Source organism: Pipistrellus kuhlii, unplaced genomic scaffold (genome assembly GCF_014108245.1).
Source record: "Pipistrellus kuhlii isolate mPipKuh1 unplaced genomic scaffold, mPipKuh1.p scaffold_m20_p_5, whole genome shotgun sequence".
NCBI lineage: Eukaryota > Metazoa > Chordata > Mammalia > Chiroptera > Vespertilionidae > Pipistrellus > Pipistrellus kuhlii.
Genome location: NW_023425551.1, coordinates 29,137,710 through 29,159,695, shown reverse-complemented (window position 1 = coordinate 29,159,695; position 21,986 = coordinate 29,137,710). Strand labels below are relative to the sequence as shown.

Sequence of the window (21,986 nt, the reverse complement as noted above, 5' to 3'; positions counted from 1 at the left end):
AAATACTAGTGAGTGATTAATATGCATATGAAAACTTGCATATAAAAATATGATTTGTGTACTATCTAAAATACAGATGCAATTTTTCCAAAGTAAAAATTAATCAATGAATATCACATACTAAGCATAGCCACCAAAATGTGTAGAAATTAAAAACTTTAGCTACAGGCTATAGATAAAATACATTTACTAGCCTAACTTCCACATTCATCCTGAAGTATACAAAATAATGATTTTTGCCTACTAGGCAAATAGCAAAGTAGAAGGTATTAGAAGTTTCTTATTGAATGCAGTGCCTAAGAAAAAGAGCTATATGAGACCTATATAAGAATATTTGGGTGCTAACATTTTATTTTAAAAAATATATTTATTGATTTCAGAGAGGAAAGAAGAGGTAGAGAGAGAGAGAAACTTCAATGATGAGAGAGAATCATTGATTGGCTGCCTCCTACATGTTCCCTACTGGGGATTGAGCCTGAAACCTGGGCATTTGCCCTGACCGGGAATGGAATCGTGACCTGCTGGTTGACTTAACCACTGAGTGACACTGGCCTGGCTTGGATGCTAACATTTAAAAAGAAATCTTTAATAATATTAAATAGCCTGAAGATTTGTGAAATACCAGGAAGAAATGAGGAGCTTCAATGATAGCTTGAGGACCAATAGAGATTATCATCTTTTTCTTATTATCTTCTCTTTTGGTACCATGTGAATCCTATTTTTTTTTTTATCATCAAAATGAATACTAAATAGTGCATGATTTATACTTTCCAATAAATTACATACTTTGTGACTTTCCCCCCCCCCCAAAATTAAGGTGCATAAAGCAGCATTATTCTATGAATTTGCTGTGTCTTATCAAAAAGAAAAGACAATCAAAGAGAGAAAGATGGGCCCTAACTGGTTTGGCTCAGTGGATAGAGCATCAGCCTGAGGACTCAAAGGTCCCAGGTTCAGTTCTGGTCAAGGGCATGTACCTTGGTTGCAGGCACATCCTCAGTAGGGGACGTGCAGGAGGCAGCTGATCGATGTTTCTCTCTAATTGATGTTTCTGACTTTCTGTCCTTCTTCCTTCCTCTCTATAAAAAATCAATAAAGTATATTTTTTTAAAAGAGAGGAAGATGGGGCAAATTTCAAGGACTCATCTAACCTTGATGTCACCTTCTCTTCCTCACTCCCCCCAACAAATTGCTTTCAGATTTGTTGGAATGTTTCTGAACTGCTGGAAGGCTGAGAAGGAAAGACACTGGAAATACACATATGCACATAAAGATGAAGGCTGGTCAGGATATGATATTTCTAAAGGAATAGTATGTTACTTTACTTTTCACCAAAATCTCCTTTTAAGTGTTCAAACTCTTGGCGGCTGTTGGCGGTTCCTCCGTACTGATAGGCGTGCTCTATTGCTCTAGGGCTGTTGGAGAGGTGGCAGTGCGAGTCTCTCGGAGCACTCTTCTCTGGGAATTTCAGGCCAATAGGATCCCTTGAAGGTGCATCTTTATTTTTCTCTCCCTATAGGAATAGGGAATAAATGATAATAAGGGATTAATGTGACATACTAATAGCAAAAATTCATTTGTTATTTCCTTACCCAACAGCAACAATAATAAAACAAAGAATATACTATTTGTGCATTTCCCATTAATGGTATGGTTAATTATACTTACCATTATAAGCAAATGACAGCAGGAGATGAAGCAGTAATAGCAACAAACAACAATACTGTATGTTAACAAATTTAAAATTCTTGTCTATGATAGTAAAGCAGAGTTAAACTGAAGTTGTAAGGATAATGTTTTATCATTTATTTTTTAAATTATTTTTTAAAATATGTTTTTGTTGATTTCAGAGAGGAAGGGAGATGGAGAGATAGAAACATCAACGATGAGAGAGAATTATCAATCGACTACCTCCTGCATGATCCCTAAAAAACGTTGGCAATAGAATAACCCTAGCATATCAGTAAAAAAATCCACATATTATAAGCAACAATATCACTTTAGCTCACACATTATTATTTACACATGCTGTGCAAAATATTAAAATACCTAGCAACATCTTCAAAATATTTAAGAATATTTTTCAGTAATAAGCTATGTAGTAAATGTTTATGGGACAGGAGATAGAACAATTTAAAAAATTACCTGTGCTTTAAAATTGCACTGCTGATTTTAAAATTTAGAGTTGTGAAACTATGGTTATTTAGTCTTACCTTTTGAAGCAAAAGTAAATGCAAATAAATCTGTTTATTCAGGCATTGATTCATTTATTTAAGCAAGTATTTATTGATTACCTAAATGTTATAAGTGAAGGAGAAGAAATCAATGTTTCTGTAAGCCTTTCATGGGCAGTAGAAAATAGAAAGTAGGGAATAGAAAGGTGAGTGAGAAATGGTTCCTGTATTTTAAGAAACTCAAAATCTATTTGAAGAATGGGTATATAAATAGCAATTTTGAAGACAGGTTGTTACCAGCTAGAAAGAACCTTAGATGACTTGCTGGAGTTTGGGGTTTTATTTTTTAGGTGGTGAGGAGCCCTATAGGTTTTAAAAGTGGTCAGTGGTGTGATTTGACCCACTTAGGAAGAAAGCTTGCAACAAAGGAAGGGCAGAGAGGAGAGGAAATGTTTGTAGTGGGGAGAACTGGAGAACACAGCAAGTCAGGATGAGATCCAGGGAGGAAAAATCCTGGATCCAGATTATTAAATGAACTTACACCTTTAGTTTTCACCCCTCCCTAATTCCCATTGAAATATCAAAAGAATTATACACATTAAAATATATCCATCATAGTTCTGAATTCTAGGTTTTCTACTAGAAGAACAAAGCAGTGTAAAAATTTCCAGGAGCTATTTCCAGGAGATATCATAAGATTAATGGTTTGATATCTCAGTCTGGCCCTGGAGAATCTAAGGGTAGTAGTTAGATTAGGGAAAGTGGGGTGGTGCATGGAGACTCCCCTCCTAAAGAAAAGCCCACCTGGTCCCACCATCCCCTCTTCCCTTCCTCATAGTAGCCAGGACTCAGAACCTGCTTCAGGGCTACCAAAGCTAGGTCTTTCTCTTGGTGGAGGAAATATGTGCAGTTACCAATGTTCTTGTGACCCAGGCCCTCATCATCCCAGTCATGAGTGGCAGAATGGGATGGAGTGGGGCTTCCTGGAAACTCTCCCTCTAACATATCTTGGGAAACTTCCCCAAACTCCATGCTGTATTCCAACCTCAGCGGAACAGCATGCCATATAATGGGAGATATGATCACTTTTTTCATGAAAAAAAGGGCATAGGAAATGTCTCATCGGAGGTGAGTGGGAGAATGGGAGTTTTCTCCAATCCTGGCTCTTCCTCATTCTCTCCAATTCTATCGAGATGAGCTCACTCTTTCTCAGTCAGTGCATCCACTTAACTATGGGAGGAGCGACAGTGAGTGAGATCACAGAGGCTCAGCAAAGCCGGAGGTTACTGGACAGTGACAGTCTCAATTCATCAGCCCTGCCTTTCTCTGCTTCAATGTGGAAATATATGGACTAGGATCATTCTCTTGTAAAAAGGGAAGTTAAAATTTAATCAATTACTTCATTACCACATAATAGAGACTTAGCTTATTATTTAAAATGGCTATGCATGTGGGGATTCTCCCTGAACCCTATTAGACTCTGACTTGATCAATTTAATTTATTTTTCTGAGAGTCTATTAGTGGCAATCCAATTGGTGGTACCAGTTTCAATTTAGCAAGATTATTTTGTTTCAGACAACAGCCAAACTAGTTAAGGCACTTAAGAAAAAGAGGGCAATATGTTACAAAGCTATGGTAGTATCTAGAAAACACAATCCAGAGAAGATAATAGAGTGGGTCCTACTGGGGGCAAGAATCAGGAATTAGAAAGCTAGGAAGAATCAAGGCACTCTTTTGCTGGACGTTTCAGGTATTTCAGCTTTGTTTTTCTCAGAGTGTCTGTTACCATTTTTTCTTTCTCTGCAGGGCAGCTTTCTGCCTTTTCTCTTCTTTATCTGTGCATGATTAACACAGAGCTCTTAGGTTGACGTGTTTTCTATCAATGACCAGCCCAGAGGAGTCTGGTTGGGTTCTGAATTTCCAAGAAGAGAACACGATGGCTCAGCTGACTTGACCTGATCTACCCTGGTCCAATCATCTATATCAAGGTAGATGAAGTCACAAACCTAAAATACTGGGACCCACAGGAGGGAGGGAATCAGTTCTCAGAGAAGGGCCAGATATCTGGAATGTCTATTACAATGTAGAGAATGTTTATTATCACATTAAACACCAAATGAGGAGATGCTTTCCCAATTAAATTTGGAAACATAAATATCACAAAAAATTTTCAGGCTGGAACATAGTGGTAAGATAGGTACTCTTATATACTCATGAGGAAATATAAAATAACTTTCACCTTTTTGGAAAGTAATTTGTTTTGATCTAATAATTCTGCCTCTAGGAATATACCCTAAAAAGTTCTTCAGGAATATGATTAAAGATTGATGTACTATGATCTTCATCTATAAAAGAGAAGAAACTAAAAACTACTGAGAATCTATTCATGGTTAAATTAATCATAATAAATGCATAAAATGAAATATTAGTAAGGTATTGTGAAAATAAATTATTATGAGCTCTAGTTGCTATGATTCAGTCTTGATGAAAACTTAAACCTGAGGCCACAAGTTTTTCTTGGTAGCTGTTTAAGGAGCTTTTGATAAAAGGGCAAATACAAGAGAAGATTAGCAAAGACGGACATTCCAATTATTAAAAAATATAAGTGAAATCTCTAGCGATTTTGTGTCTTATTACAAAATTGAGTTTCTAAGACTTTTTACCATAAAGACTAAGAGGTTATTATAATATTGAAAAGTCTGTGTTAACAGTTCCAATAGCAACTGTTGATTGTAACCTTGAGACTATGAATGTTTGTTTAGGAAATTATATTTGATAGATAGCGTCATCCAAAACACTGTATTCATTTAAAGGGATAAATTGTGTTTGCTTAGAAGATTGATCTTCCTCATCAGCCCATGACATTAACCTGCTGTGTAAGATCACCTGACAGTATTCAAGTCCCAGCTAAAAAATTCTCAGGATAAACCTTTTAGTATCCTATGTAATAAAACCCTATGTGGAACAACTGGTCACTCTGATGTGCACTGACCACTAGGGGGCAGATGCTCAACACAGGAGCTGCCCCTTGGTGGTCAATGTGCTCCCACAGGGGGAGTGCTTCTCAGCCAGAAGCCTGGCTCATGGCTGGTGAACATGGCTGATGAGCGCAGGAGCCTCTCCCACCTTCACTAGAGGCGGGCGATAAGGAATGAGTGGTCCCAGAGTACGAGAGGGCACAGTCCAGGCTGAGAGGACCCTCTCCACCACCCCTAGTGCATGAATCTCGTGCACTGGGTGTCTAGTCAGTATATAAAGGTGACAGTAAGATTTCATCAGAATTTAATAATCTCTTCTGAAAAAATTCTTCGAAGTATCCCCTAGCAAAATCTTTCATAAAAAGAAATGAAATTATTTCTCTGCCTGAATCACTTTTAAGTCTTCCATGTGAAATTCAGGAAGGGATCATGAAAAACTTCTAAGATTTGATTATACTAGGACAATGGTTGGCAAACTCATTAGTCAACAGAGCCAAATATCAACAGTACAATGATTGAAATTTCTTTTGAGAGCCAAATTTGTTTGAACTTAAACTTCTTCTAACACCACTTCTTCAAAATAGACTCGCCCAGGCAGTGGTATTTTGTGGAAGAGCCACACTCAAGGGGCCAAAGAGTCGCATATGGCTCGAGAGCCTCAGTTTGCTGACCATGGTACTAGTACCTAAACAAAATTATTAACATTGAGAAAGAAATCATGTGTGAACAAAGGGAAGTTTCATGGGAATTCTAAAAAGTGTTCTATTGTAAGCTGAACTATATGGTCAGTGAAAAACCAAGAAACAATGGGCAGTGAAAAACCATCCGAAGTGAGAAGCTGGAGGTGGGGGTGCTTCCCTCTGCTGATAGGTCAAATCACTTCTTCACCAGCAAAGATGTTCAACCTCACTGGCATTCAAGAACATGTAAACCACAGTCAGATGCCAACTTTGTCCATTAAATTATAAAAATGTGACCATATCCAGTGTTAGCAATTGTGAGGAACAATAGGTTTTTTCAAATGTCATTTGTGAGACTCTAAGTCAGTATTGCAAAGGCACATTCCCTTAATCTAAACAATTCCACTTTTAGGAATTGATCTCCAGAAACACTCCTGAGACTTTATAGAAATACTAGAGGCCTGGTGCATGAAATTTGTGCAGGGGTGAAGGCTGTATCCCTCAGTTGGGCCGGCACCTTATCCAATCTGGGACATCCCTCTTCAATCTGGGACCACAGGCTCCTAACCACTCACCTGCCTGCTTGATCATCTCTAACCACCTCTGCCTGGGTAATATGAGGCCTCTTATGACATTGTGGGGACGTGGGCTTTTGTTCTGAGTACAGCTGGGGTCCACTTTGAGCAGAGGAGTGACATAATATGACTTACATAAGGTGTTCCAAAAAATGTATACACGCTTTGAATGATTATAAAAGTCAGTGTTTATTAACATACAGTTCATTTTCAGACTTTAAAAGAATCCGCAGAAATGAATACTTTTTTCAACGCCTATTTTCAAACTGTTGACTGTTCTGGTCCAGGCACTGCTGGTAACTCAAAGCAACGGAAGCGCAAACATTAAGAATCATTTTGTTTGGTATTTGTGCACCCTCAATCCATCAACTGTTGCCGGTTTTGTGCCGTAAATTTTATCGTTTATGTATCCCCATAAAAAAGTCTAGTGGATTAATTTTCTTTGTTCAAAGCTTAGTCTGGCTTCACCCATTATTTCAAATCAGTTAAACCTGAAAAGGAGTGAAAATTAAGTGAGTTATCATCTTATAAATACAGGATATCCCAAAAAGTGTATACACACTTTAAATAATTATAAAGGCAGTGCTTGTACTACAACTGTGGTTTCAAATTCCCAGAAGCATGTTAGGACGAATTTCATTTGTTCAAAACTTAATCTGGGGGAAGAGAAAGAAACATCAATTGAGCTATCAGCTGTGAAAGTGTGTACACATGTTTTTGGGATATGCTGTGTTTATAAGGATCTGGCCCTTGTGTTGAGAAGAAACTGTTGGGAAACCATACAGAAGCAGGGAGGCCTGTTACGAGGCTATTGCCATAATTCAGATGTGAGATGACAGTGGCCTCGACCAGGTGGGAACATTGGAACCTGAGCTTATTGTGAAAATCGGACCAGGAAGGTGTGGGCAGTGGGAGGGAAAGGTTGGACTAAAAGGATGAGAAAGAAAAGTAGCCAGGGAACGCCATGCAAGAACTCAAGGTTCGATGATGGAGCAGCTCTGGTTGATGCCACGTGAGTGGTTGAAGTGAAGGTCAAGGAATGAGGGGGAAACAAGGGTAAGGTCAGAAACTTTAACGATTTCCGGGATTGTGACAAAAGCCTGCCATTGTTACACAGAAACAAAGGATACTAGAGAACAGTAGTACTGATGATATGATAGATACATATCAATTGTCAAGCATGGAGCCATTTTAACCACACCAGTGACAAGTAGTTGGAAGTATGCATAGAAGCTGATTCAAACTGTTTCTTTAGGAACAAGAATGGATGCTACGAAGCCAGTGAGTTGGAATACCTGCTACTACAAGAACCTTATCTTTGTACAGTTGCAGATTAGAGTAAATTCTACAAAGCATCAGGGTCTAAAGTTGCATGTGTGGAATGCTAGGGCATTCGGGAACTTGGCACAGCGTTATCTGTTACCTTTCTAGTCTGACTTGTTTTAGGCTTTGAGGAATTTTTTCCTTTTTTGTGAAGGAGCAACAGTGGCGAGTTTTCAATGGGGCACTCATAAAGAGAAGTGTGGACCTTTTCAGAATACCGCTGGAAATCTTCCACCTCCACATCTCTGTCCAACCTGTGTTAGTAACGAAGGGGGAAAAAAACAACCTTAAAAATGTTGGTCAGAGAAATGAGCAATTAAAACAATTTTTGTGTGTGTGATGGATCTTTATCCATCAACCACTACTTTAATCAGAATATTTAAAACGATCATTTAACCAATTAATTAATAACGTCCTGCCAGGTACCAGCACATTCTGACAGATGAACATCATTTCCCTCACCACACTCTGGGTGACTGGGCCGCCTCTGAATTATTCAATCTGTGTCAAATTCCTCCCTTGCTAGTTCTTGTACTCAGGGAGCCCTCGTTGTCTTTGTTAAGGACCTAGATTAATGGCTTTGTTTAAAGTCAGGCATTAAATTAAGAACAGGTTCTTAAACTTATAACAAGGATTTGGTTATGTTGCTCTGTACTCTATTGTGAATAAGATGTACAGAGATAATCACATCTAATATTTATAGCTTCCTGTATGCCAGCTGCTTTATGCCCATTATCTCATTTAATCCTCATAACAAGCATACCAGGCAGGCACTATTATTATCTGAATTTGCAGGTGAATAAAAAAGGCTTACTTTGCCAAAGTCATACAGAAATTAAAGGGCTAGAAAAGCTAACTACAAACCCAAGTATATCAGTTGCTCAAGCATATACAATCTTCTAATGACTACCCTAATGCCTCTGATAAATTTCATAGTTCTGTTTGAATAATGCAAATATTTTCATCATTGACTTGATTAACCATGTGGGTTTATAAAAAACAAAAACACTATACCTGGTAAAGTAGGCATTGCTTATACAGCCGGTAAAATTAGCATACTGAGGACTGATGGGTGAGCCGCCGAAGTAAAACTTTTTTTCATCTACTTGTGTATGTTCTGCTTTCCCTTTGGTAGGATTCTTACTCCCAAGCCTGCTTTTATCTACTACCAATTCATATCTGCAAGAGAAAAATCATCATTACAGAGCACACAGCTAACGTTCTACCTCGAGTGCCATTCTAGGTCGCAGGCTTTCTCAGGGAGTTGAAATGGGACATCTGGTCAATAAAAAGACAATAGCTTCCCAGACTTTTTATGAGGCCTAGGATAAAATGACTGAATGTTTCCATACACAGAAAAGGCCCTCCCAACCAGGATTAGAATTTAAACTCATAAAAGCAAGGAGTTAACATGACTAGTCATCATCACTGTTTTGTTGTTGTTTGCTTGTTTTTCTTTTTGGTGGGGAAAAAAAATTAGGGATCTACCTTCCTCATGGTGATCATTTACACATGCTTGTGTGAGACTATTTTCACTGTAAAGCCCAGTGAATGGTTTTGGTCCTGATTGGACATGGAGTCCAGAAAAGACCTATTAGCGTTTTCCTTTGATGGAGGGCTCCACGGAAGTGGACACAGAATGGGAGCAGTCTACAACACAGGTTCCTGTCTTATCCCAGAAAGCTTCTTACTATGGAAAAGAAGTTCAGTATCACATATTTTAAAGATAAAGTTAGAGATTTTAAAATGGGGCCATAAGTATTCCATTCTCAACCACCAAATGTCAAACGAAATAAAACCAACATTTGCTGAACTCCTGCCCTCCACTGAGTCAGACACTTTCCTCAAGGAGATTATAGTCTATGGTTTTGTTCTTTTGTTTGTTTTATTTTTATTGATGAGACACTTTCCTCAAGGAGATTATATTCTATGGTTTTGTTCTTTTGTTTGTTTTATTTTTATTGATGAGAGCATTACAGATGTCTCCCATTTTCCTCCTTTCCTGCCTCCATGCAGCTCCCACCTTACCCCAGGCATTCACTACACTATTGTCTGGGTCCAGGGGCTATGAATGTATGTATATAAATTCTTTGATTAATCTCTTCCCACCCACCCTATCTTCCTTCTGAAATCTGTCAGTCTGCTCCATGCTTCCATGTCCTGGCCTATTTGGGGGTGGGGTGGTGGGGGTCTATATTTTTGTTAAGTAATTTCATAGTGACTTATTTTGCATGTCTTGAAAATTAAGAGCAATTTATTTTTAAAAGGAGACAAGTAGCTCCTTCCATCATTTTTTTAAACACCAGAAAAGCAATAGAATAGCCAATTATTCATAGTGGTCAATTGGCAGAATCATGCCCAACAAATAAGGCCACCACATGGGAAGGATATGTGGTGAGGACCTATACCTTGCAGGGGAGACAGAGGTGATGATGAAGTGAGACAGCCCATCATTGTACTGCTTATCTGCTGATTGCACCTTGATTCCCTTTACGTCCATGATCACAGTGCCATTATCCAACGAAATGGAGAACACGTCTGACTGAAATGCAAGCACAAGTTTTTAAGTAGGGAGCCAGGTATCCCAAAGAACATGTTTTTAACATTTACTTAATGTTATTGCTTAAAGTAGGGGTGTCGAACTCAATCAGAGAAGGGGCCAAAATCTAAAATCCAGCCTAAATTGCGGGCTGAATGGTTTACTGAACAGTCATAAACTGTCATTGTGATGGAAACGCAGTGGAGTGCAGTGATGACAGCGCGGTGCGGGCCACATTGCAAGGCCTGGCGGGACGGATTTGGCCCGCGGGCCTTGTGTTTGACACATGTGGCTTAAAGGAACATCCAATATGAAGGAAGTTTGCTTGTAAAATACCTTCTATGAATAACAATAAAAAAAGTACTTGATTGCTTGTATTGGTGTTGCCTGTAAAATTAGACATGTTACAATGGAAAAAATAAATCTCCTATATACATTTAGAACTAAAACCTTCTTGTGATTTTGTCATGTTGAGAGTTGCTTACTCCATCATGTCTCCCTTTAATCCCTTTTGAAAGGGCTATATTTGAATTTCTTTGGGAATGTGGATAGATTATCAGGCAAAAGTTAAGTTGCTAGTTTGGCCTCTTAAATATTTCACTTTTCATCTATAAATTCAGAAGAGAAATTTTAAATAAAAGCAGGTTAACGTCTCTTTTTCTGAATTTGCTTATCATTTATCTTAAAATATTGGTAAAATGATAATCTCGCTTCTCTTCCCTTGCATAGGCACCAAACTCTACAGTTAGCCCAGCACATACTACTTTTTTGGACCAAAGTGCTATTTAATTAACCATGCTAACCTGAGGCAGGTTGTGTAGCAGGGGATCTACAAAGTGCTTTGGGTAAATTCTCACAGATGCTACTGGTTTAAATTCAATTCAATATAAATGTGATAGATACAAAGTAATAAGTATGAAAAGTGAAAGCTGCTGTTATGACCTGGTCTTATCAGTGTATCTCTTGGTACTTTTCAGAGATAAATAGGTTGAATCTTAGGGTCATTAAACCTGTACAGTTCTTATTTGATTTTTTAAAAAATATATATATATATTCTTATTGATTTTAGAGAGAGGAAGGAAGAGAGATAGAAACATTGAAGAGAGAGAAACATCAACATCTATCCTCTGCCTCCTGCATGCCCCCTACTGGGGATCGAGCCCAAAACTCAGGCATGTACCCTGACCAGGAATCTAATCATGACTTTCTGGTTCATGGGTCAGTGCTCAACCACTGAGCCACTCCAGCTGGGCTTATTTTATTCCTCAAACAAGATGTCTTTAAGCTGAGCTCAAGTATTCTGCAGCAAATGCATGAAGAAAAAAGTATGTTCTATTTACTATTTTATAAGTTAAATCACACATATGTTTATTCTTAACATATAGTGGTTCTTAACATTTTTTTGTGCTGTGGACTCCTTTGGCAATTTGGTGACACATATGGACCCATTCATAAAATAATGTTTTAATATACATACTAACAAAATGTATAGGAACACAAAGGAAACTAATTACATTGAAACACAATTTCAAAATATTAAAACAATAAATCTGTGACATAGTAATATATGTATTTCTTTATTAAAGCACTAAATAATAAAATCTAGTAGCAGATCTAATAACTACTATAATTTAGAAGTAGCAATGAGAAAAATTAATATTTTGAGATATCTGTGAAAAATACTTGTCATTTCTATTAATGAAAAAGTTGCAGGTACTAGTAATACTCTTGTGATTTGTTGCCCACGTTTATAATGGGAGAAAATGCTAAATTTTAGTTAGATAAATAAAGATGTAATTTTCCCTACCCAAGTCTACAGACTTCCTGAATTCTTCTCATTAACCTTTGAGGAGTGGGTCTATGAATCTCAGATTAAGAATCCTTGATGTACAATATACATAATCTATATATAAAAGTGTAATATGCAAATTGACTGAATGGCAGAATGACCAGAATGGTGACTTGACCATTTGCTATGAGGCTCACTGACCACCTCTCAGTCCCTTTCCCTGGCCATTAGGCTCCAATCGCCCAATGGCGAACAGGGAACTGGGGAAGATGGCCCTGATGGAAGGCCAGGCCTAGGGACCGTACCTACACATGTGCTATTTCATGTGCCAGGCCTCTAGTATTTTATAAAGTGTCTGAAATGGGGAATTCTGTGGGAGTACATGTACGTCAAAATTGAAAATCACTACTAATATGCTTAACAATATTTTTAATAGACAAAACAATTATCATAAAGACATTTCCTCAGACAAAAACCAAATACATACCCCTGCAGCATAATAGAATAGTACTCCATTCGGCTGTAACGTTTGGAAATTAAAGCCTCCTTCAAAGCCATCAAAAAAAGATATTTTCTGGGTTGAAGCAATGAAACTCTGTCCATTGAAATATGCACGGCGAGATATCTGTGTGCCCAAACAGTAAATTTAGTGTTTGTAATAATTACCAAAGCTTAAATGAATTTCTCACACACCAAAGTTCTAGTTTCTATATTAATAGGTTTTGTTTTTTTTAAACCTTCTGGTTTGTACTGGAATTCAGGCATATTAACCTTCCCTCTGTGGGCCTCTAACAGGTGGGGTTTCAGCATTTTCCCTTCCTCCGCTCTGAGTAGTAACTATGCTCTCACAGCCTCTCTGGGCTTTGGAAGCTACATTGACAGAAAACTGAGACGAATGGAAAAATCCCAGAGGCACGCCACGAGCCTTCCTGGCTTAATGATTCCTAGAATTACAAGGAAGCTGAAAAGAGCTGTATAGCTTTTGAGAGTGGTAACTGTTGTTTTTATTTATTATTATTAAAAAGCTTTTGATTGATTGGTACTTACAAGAGAGTCTTCTGGGCACCCGTAACCCACTCCCAGGGTTTCTGTCTGCTCTAGTAAATTGAAGTCTTTCTTTTGGAACTGGAAACCCTTCATGCATCCCCTGAAGTTGATATCCAGGGGGAGGTGTGTTCTCAGAGTCCTGAGAAAGAAAATTAGTCATCACTAATACAGCCCTGGTGATGATGCCTCCGTACATATATAGGTGATGCAATTTAATAGTATTTAAAATCATTTATAACTAACATTTAAAGGTAAAAAATGGTCAATTCTTGCCCAACCAGTGTGGCTTTGTGGTTGAGCGTTGACCTATGAACCAGGAGGTCACAGTTTGATTCTCCTTCAGGGCACATGCCTGGGTTGTGGGCTCAATCCTCAGGAGGGGGCATGCCAGAGGCAGCCGATCAATGATTCTCTCTCATCATTGATGTTTCTATCTCTCTCTCCCGCTTCCTACTCTGAAATCAATAAAAATATACTTGAAAAAAAGATCAGTTCTTGGCAATTTCACATGTAAGTTATAAAAGTAAACTAAGAAACATTAATTTCTTATGTCATAACTGGTTAAGTTAGAAAGAAAACCCAGTCTTCAGCCTTCCACTAATCCACATGGGTCATAAACTTATCTTCTTGCTTTATTTGCAATACACTATAATCAACTAAGGCTAGTGTGAATGTTAGGTCTTGGGATCACTAGAGAGTAAGAAATAAATACTTTACCGTTAAGATCAGGGCTGGCATTTTTCTCAGTGCTGTAGTCCTACTACCTATACCATGCCCAGTATATAGGAGTGCCCAAGAACATGTTATCGGATATTGAATGGATATGAAGTTAGTTTTGATAAAGTTACAATGCCTTCAGTGTACTTTAGATGAACACTAGCTGAATTAAGGGGTAAAGTTCTCTATACTGTGCTCCGACAAGACCACACAGGGAAGACCGTACTGATGGATAGATTGAGGTGCACATAGTGGTAACCATTATGGTTAAAGGTCCAATGTGGCATGTTTGGAGGACTGAAGAGGCTATTTATTTAGAAAAGAAAGCTTGGGGAGCCTTTGGAAAATATGAAGCATTGTGATGTGAAAGGGGAATGGCGTTAGTCATCATTCAAAATAAGGAAAAGTTTTATAAAATTTGAAGTCATTGATTTTTAAAAAAAATTTAGAGCAGTGGTTCTCAACTGTTCTAATGCCACGACCCTTTAATACAGTTCCTCATGTTGCGACCCACAGGTTGAGAACTGCTGCCATAGAGCCCAAGACCATCGGAAAACACATATATTTACATTATGATTCATTAACAGTAGCAAAATTATAGCTATGAAGTAGCAACGAAAATAACTTTATGGTTGGTGGTCACCACAACAAGAGGAACTGTAGTAAAGGGTCACGGCATTAGAAAGGTTGAGAACCACTGAGTTAGAGGTAATCATAGATTTATTCATAGAGAGGTTTGAAGGAATGGTTTTATTTTGTTTTTAATATCATATTGTGGCCTTATCTCAGAGCACTCAGAATTTTTAGAGAACAGTCATGGACAATGGTGTTTATAAAAATCTACCTAGGTTATTTGAATGAGAACCAGGGTTGAGAACCACTGGACTAAAATATGTCTCTCAATCTTAAAGGTCTCTGATGCTATGAGTTGATCATAATAAGAGACAGTAAATTTTTTAATATATTAGAATAACTTCCTTATACATAATTCACAAACCCTTAGATAAGCTTAAACTTTTTAAAAATTGATTTCAGAGAGGAAGGGAGTGGAAGAGAGAGATAGAAACATCAATGATGAGAGAGAATCATTGATCGGCTGTCTCCTGCACACCCCTTACTGGGAGTGGAACCTGCAACCCAGGCAAGTGTCCTTGACTGGAATTGAACCCCAGTCCTTTTAGTCTGAAGGCCACAGCTCTATCCACTGAGCCAAACCAGCTAAGGCAAGCTTAAAATGTTTACTCTCAGATACTATTTAAGAATTCAAATAAATTTAAATTAAGTCTAAAGTAAGAGCATCAGGACATAATTAAAGAAACCTGTAGATCACATCTCATAGATACTAATTTAAGGGGGTCATGAGAACTGGCTGCAGGGGGTTCAAAGGTACATAAACGTGTGTGTGCGTGTGCCTGTGCCTGTGTAGAAGTAGCAAGCAGGGGAAACTTAAACCTTTACTAGATCTATTCCTGGGTGTTGCATACTCAGTCTAATACATTGTTAGGAACAAATACCCCTTAACAAAGAAAGCTTACCTGGATTGTAATATTTCTGGGGGAGCCCCCCCAATGTATATGTCTGTAAAAGGTATTTTCATCTTCTCATTGTCCATGCTCTTGACATGTCGTCTGTTAACTACCAAAATCATTTTCTTATCATTGTGGTAAATGATTGAAATCTGGGAGAAATAATACGTAGTAAATCTTGGTCACTGTTTAACAATCAACTTTTGGAAGATGACAGCATATTTGAGTTATTCTGGCTAAAACAATTGAACTTCCATGTTCTTGGTTGTTCACAAAATGGGGAATATATGTTCCTTTCTTACTCACAGACATGGAAGCTCTTACTGATAAATGCAAAAGTTCACATTTCCTGGAGGATTTCCTTCTGGAGAAGGAGCTAGCCCAGGAAAAATCTGTCATGAAACCAATTTGTTTATGTGGCTCCTTTGAGGAGATTTAGGAAACAGGTACTTTCTGGGCCCTAGACTGCATGTTACCAGGTGTTATTTTTTGGTAACATAGTGAGAAGCCTTAATAAATCTGTCAAAATGCTATACAAAGAAATAGTTAAAATAATCTTTTTTTAAAAAATAACATCCTCACGAAGGCTATGCAATTTTAACTGAAACGATAAATATAGCCTCTTACTCTCTGTATTTCGCTTCAGCTTCAAAGTTATTGTGCCTTTTTTACATTCTATTGAATTGTAGACTTAAAGTCGACTTTTAATAAAAATAGATGAAGCATGCTATCAGTCTGCTGAACATCTATTTCAAGACTGAAGAGCATTCTTTGTGGGTTCTCTTTATGTAGAATCTGTGTTAGTAATTTCTAAGTTCTGGGTAAGTGATTTAAAAGGAGATCCTCTATTAACTTATATCTATTCTTTTTATAATTAATGGAGCTAAAAGGAAAGTAAACAAATGGCTGTTATTGCACCAGGCATTTTCTCGAGAAGATTCTATAGGAGTGTTACTATGATCACGATTTGAGTATAATTGGTGCCTTTGGATTAATGAAGCAACTAAAATGAATTTTCCAGGGACTCTTTCTTAGTAAGGTCAATCTGACCAAAAAGCCATTTTTTTAAAGCACATGCTATCCTGGAGTTAACTAGATGAGAACCCGTCAGCCAGTCTTTAGATGTGAAGGTTTTTAGTTTAATTACTTTTCTACCTATCTAGGTTGACAGTTGGATCAGACCAATAGTTATAAGTTCAAACAAAACCAAATCAAACAGGAAAAACTACCCAAATTGCAAAGATTTGTACCTCGTGGTATTTTGCATCATTAATTTGAGCTTTCTTCAAAGTGTCTTCAAGATGCACAGGGCCATTGCTAAATCCAAAGTCATAGAACACATGCAAGTAACCATTGCGCATCTCCAGGCTGAAAAACATACTCTGTAGAGAGAAGGATGCATAAGATGTGAGCATCTGCTCTTATAAAAGCACAGATTTAGCTGAATTTGAGAAATATAACACTGTATTCTTTATTACTGAAATTGTTTAAAGAGTAAGGATGTCTCATGAAGTTCTTAAAAATTACAAGTATATCCCATCATCAGTCATGTTTTATATTAGTATTGCAAAATGTTAATATTTATATACAATTTAAATCAACTATCTTCTGTTGTTTTTTAATTTACCCTATGAATTAATGAAATTTTATGTTCAGCTTATTGACCTTTAAAAATTAAAAAAAACAGAATATTTATAGCCATGTGTATTCAACTGCCTTTTCTATAGGCAAATTTGAAAACGATAAGAAGCAAATACATATGATTGCATTTCATTTTAGAGGAACCTTGGTGATACTGAAAATTAATTCCAAAGTATGTAAAAAAGACCTTAAATAATTATCAACAAATATAGATATTAAAAAAGAAGTCAATTTCTTTATTATTTTGAAGCACTAGATTTACGGTTTTTAATAAAAGGGTTTGGAAATTTTTATATTGTTAAGTGAACTTGTTGAGCAGAATGAATATACTTCCTATAAAAACTCTCATATCTGCATTATTAAAATACTTCTGGAAAGAAATTTCTAATCTCTTTTAAAATCTTTCAAATGATCTTAAACATGAAGTGTACCAAATGACATTATTTGTAAGACTGACATCAAGAAAGCTGGAAATGTACAGACAAATTTCAAAGACAACTTTTACCAACTGGTATATGAAATTATAAAATGGTATCATGATATAGTAAACTAAGCCAATGATACACTTCTTACAGTTTTATTTTTATGAGGCATCTTGTCCAATAAAACTTAATATTGAAATAAACTGGGCTTAGGACAAGACTTTTGGATCATTCTATCACAAAGAGTTTAATGAGACTTTCAACAATAGTTAAGCATATTTAATTACATTGTTTTAACACTGATATTAACAATAATTTTGTATCATTAACAAATAAGACTAATTTTATATTTTTAAAAATATATATATTTTATTGATTTTTTGCAAAGAGGAAGAGAAAGGGATAGAGAGTTAGAAACATCGATGAGAGAGAAACATTGATCAGCTGCCTCCTGCACACCCCTCACTGGGGATGTATCCACAACCAAAGTACATGTCCTTGACCAGAATCAAACCTGGGACCCTTCAGTTTGCTCTATCCACTGAGCCAAACTGGTTTTGGCTAATTTTATCTTTATTTTAAAATAACGTTTATTTTTAATCAATATTATTTTTATATAAATTGTCTTTTATTCCCAGTTTTAAGTATTATATCCATATATGGCATATGCAAATCAATAATAAAATAAAGAAATGTTTATATGAATACTAGAGGCCTGGTGCATGAAAATTCATGCACGGGAGGGGCAGTCCCTCAGCCTGGCATTCCCCCTCTCACAGTCTGGGAGCCCTCAGGAATGGAAGGTAATCTGGCGATCAAGGGAAGATGATGCCCCCATCATACCTCTGCTGCTGCCATTGCTGGCAGTGCAAGCCTTGGCCGGCCTGGGTTACCTGAGCCTCAGGCAGCCCTGGGAGGCTGGCCAGCCACCATCTGAGGCTTGCCTGCACCTCGGGCCAGCCCTGGGCGGCTGGGAGGGTGAGGGTGGGTCTAGCCGCACCGTGTGCCTGCTGCCCCTCCTCCCGGGCAGGGCTGAAAGGACTGGGAGACTCTGGCGGCGGGGCTGAGGGGTCTGGGCACCACCATCTTATGGCTATGGGTGCTGTCACCTTTGTGATGGTATGATGGTCAATTTGCATATTCTCCTCTTTATTAGATAGGATATACATGCTAAGTTTTTTTGTTTTGTTTGTTTTTTTTACTGATTAGGGCATATGATTTAAAACGTCAGTGTAAAATTCCATAGATACACAGTTTTCCCAATTCTTGGCACTGATTTTCTTCAAAATTCCTTCAGTATATTAAAGAGGATAGATTTAATATATAATACATCCCAAAGTGTAGTGCAGAGAAACGTGTTTTAGGGCTGCTTTACATATAGCTGACATCACTTCACTGAAGGAAATAATCCAGGTTTGGTTTCTATATAATTCAGTTTGATGCCATGACACAACCTTGGAAGGTTCCTAGAAATATGCATAGCAGAGAATAAAGGAAATAAAGAAAATGTAAGACTTTTGTTTATACTCACTCCATTGACCATCAGGAGCACAAGTCCATTGTCAGCTGGTGTTCGAACTTCTATGTCAAAACGAGTCACCTGACCAAATTTCCCTCTCCTGGTGATATCCCTCACCACGGCATAACTAGAGCCATCAAAGTAATAGCTGGCAGCCCGACTCTGAGTAAAGGCCAGCTTATCTCTGAAATAAAGCACAAGGATCATATAACATTACAAGGATCATATGTCCATTACTCACTGGACAGTGAATTCATGCTTCTCAGGTGAGGCCCTTTTGACCCATCTCATGACATCTTCCTTGGACCTTCCAGCACTTAAATCAAGTCATGATGTCTGCATGCGTGATGTACAGACATTTGTTGGTAAGTTAAATGAATTGTTTTTAATGGATTTTTTCCTCTAACCTTTGTGCTAAGACAACAGAAGTCTCTAGTGAAATCTCAGTCTCTGGAATCCGAAATCAAAGGTGCAAACAAGTTGTGTATCACGTTTTATAATTGTGCATGTCCATCTATGGCAGAGAAAACCTAAAAAGTGTTTTGCAGGCATGACTATTATCAGTTTCTAAACTGGTTTCCCCCAAGAAAAGATTGGGAACCTAAATATTGACCCACATGAGTCTCCCTGCTGCTCTTTCATGGCTAGCAAAGTCTTTGCACTCTTAACACTTGCTTACCTGGCACAGGGCACTGATTTGGAGGTATCCATATTGTATATATGCTTAAAGTTGTACAAGCTGATCACATCATTATTCAAAGTGGCCAATTCCAGGCAGCCAAGGAAGCCAGGCAGGTTCAAGCTGGCAGGAAGCTGTGCAACAGACAAAGCAAAGTCTATTGTCCCACGATCACATTTCACCTGGGCCATACAGGACAGGCAATGAAACGAACAACAAGTCCAAGAGATCTGTCCATTGGTTTAGGTATCTTTCCAGCCCTGAGTTTGCATCTGCTCCATGCCAGATCATTTAGATCCATCATGATTCTTCCGTTGTACATATCTTAGCAGAGAGGGTGGGATTTATTGAGCATATACTATGTGCCAGTTACCCACTGGACAGTGAATTTATGATGCTAGTCAATCCTTACACCAGTCTATGAAGTAATTATTTCTGTTCTCATAGACTCTATGACATAGAGAGAGGAAGTAATTCTGAGGCTCAATAATGTGTTGAAATCGAATTCTAGTTCAACTATCTTCTTGGTCCTTTCCTTTATTTGCCTTTCATTGGGTCTCACACTCCCCCCTGGACCTCACCCCTCCTTTATATTTTATTTTATACTTAGTTGAGATAACTAAAATTTTTGAAACTATCATCTGTGAACCCGAAGGCTAGATACAAACTCAGAAAGTACAGATACTTCTGAAGTAGGAGGGGATGCTATTATTTACTTATTCATGTATCAGAATGAAATGAATTGATAGTCCAGCATTAGCTAAAGCTTGAATGCATCTGACACTATGAAAATGTGGGTAGCACAGACCATATTTATAGATTCTGGTTCAGAAATCTACTATCCACTGAGCTAAGCTCTTTCCTAAAATATCAAGATTTCTATCCCATGCCCAAATCATTGTAGGTCTTATGGACGTTTGAAAACAATCACTGTAGGTTCGCAATAAGCCAAATATAGCTGGAGAGCTTACCTTGAAGTTTGCAGGCACACCACCAACATAAAACACAGTGTCCTCAGGGTCCAGATCCAATAATGAGTCATCCCCGGCAAACTCCCCCTTTTTAATAAATTTCTCCTCTGCGGTGCTACTGAGACTTGGGACTGTTAAAAACACCTTTCCATGTTTTCCTACCCTGTTGAGGTAAATAATTTTTACTCTTTATTAGCCTGAGAATTTATAGAGAATGCATATTTTTTTAAATGTAAAAATGTTAATGTTTCCTTGTCCCAGAACTGATGATCTGATTTTGTCACACTCATAAGCAGTTATATGTCAGCAATCAATGGGAAGAGGGGGAAAAAAAAAGACATTCCATCTCAGAATTAATTCATAGATAGAACAGATTAAAAAAAATCAATAATCAGATTGCTTTTTAAAAATGATGGTTTTTCAATAAGGTATTTGGAAAGGAGTATAGGAATAATGGAAGAAAGAGGAGGAAGAATAGAGGAAAGAAAGCGCTACTTAACTTCGCAGGAAGACTGTGAGTGACGTGTGTGTGTGTGTGTGTGTGTGTGTGTGTGTGTGTGCCTTATAACATGTGCACACAATCCTGTATCATGCATTCACTTTACCTTTCAATCTTTTTTTTATTTTTTTATTTTTTTATTTTTTTTAAATAAATCTTTATACCTTTCAATCTTGACAATGCTGAAGTAAGCAGGCCATGAACTGACAGGCTTGGAGTCCAGGGGAATCTCTACATCCTTAGTTCCCAAATTGTAGACATACACCAGGTTATCATTTTTGATCGCAAGGCCCATATACTCTTTTTTGGCCTGAAATGTCAATAAGTCACTTAAATAAAATACAAGTGAGTGAATATCATCTTTTGTTTTTATTTCTTTAAAGGACAATAAACAATTCCAATAATTGGTTGTATCCAGACATGTCTGTTCTGACTTATAACCAAAGTTCCTGATAGATTATGCAACATCTCTTCCCTCCATCCTCCCTGTGGCTGCATCAGTCTGCTGTCCTCCCCACTACCATCATCCCAGCCTTGTCCAAGTGCATCTGGACAGGGAGGCAAGCAGCTGCAGGCTTAAAGACATTTGATGGCTGCTGGCAGTGTGCTAACCTTGTTTAGTTAAGCAGGGATATGATGCAGCCTGCCAATACCAATTGCTACTCATCTTCAAACATAATAGGCCTCTGTATTCTGAAAGTCTTTGAAATGCTATATTCAGAATCCTCAAAAATAGCACTGTGAGACATAGAAAGCAAACCCAGGGGTATCCCACAGAAAAGGAATTACTTGCCTTTAAATCACTACTTTAGTCTTGGCACTAAAATGCTCTATACTTTTTGAGATATCAGAATGGGAATTTTGTTGTTGGGATAGGGTAACTTTGTTGTAAAGCGAAGGAAAAGC

The 21,986-nt window shown here is 37.7% G+C and overlaps 1 protein-coding gene across 3 annotated transcripts in view; it reads right to left on the bottom strand.

The window, feature by feature from the left end:
* The window catches only part of LAMA4 (laminin subunit alpha 4), a 122,828-nt gene that overhangs the window by 12,299 nt on the left and 88,543 nt on the right, over positions 1 to 21,986 (bottom strand). For all 3 annotated transcript variants that reach the window (XM_036414187.2, XM_036414189.2, XM_045572619.1), the window contains exons 21-32: positions 21,245 to 21,390; positions 20,582 to 20,744; positions 19,611 to 19,744; positions 18,944 to 19,115; positions 16,600 to 16,731; positions 15,359 to 15,501; positions 13,107 to 13,245; positions 12,547 to 12,684; positions 10,140 to 10,273; positions 8,746 to 8,910; positions 7,832 to 7,985; positions 1,326 to 1,513 (exon numbers count right to left, since the gene is read on the bottom strand). In XM_036414187.2, coding sequence (XP_036270080.1) covers positions 1,326 to 1,513; positions 7,832 to 7,985; positions 8,746 to 8,910; positions 10,140 to 10,273; positions 12,547 to 12,684; positions 13,107 to 13,245; positions 15,359 to 15,501; positions 16,600 to 16,731; positions 18,944 to 19,115; positions 19,611 to 19,744; positions 20,582 to 20,744; positions 21,245 to 21,390 — 1,808 coding nt within the window. The remainder of the gene's footprint in view (positions 1 to 1,325; positions 1,514 to 7,831; positions 7,986 to 8,745; positions 8,911 to 10,139; positions 10,274 to 12,546; positions 12,685 to 13,106; positions 13,246 to 15,358; positions 15,502 to 16,599; positions 16,732 to 18,943; positions 19,116 to 19,610; positions 19,745 to 20,581; positions 20,745 to 21,244; positions 21,391 to 21,986) is intronic.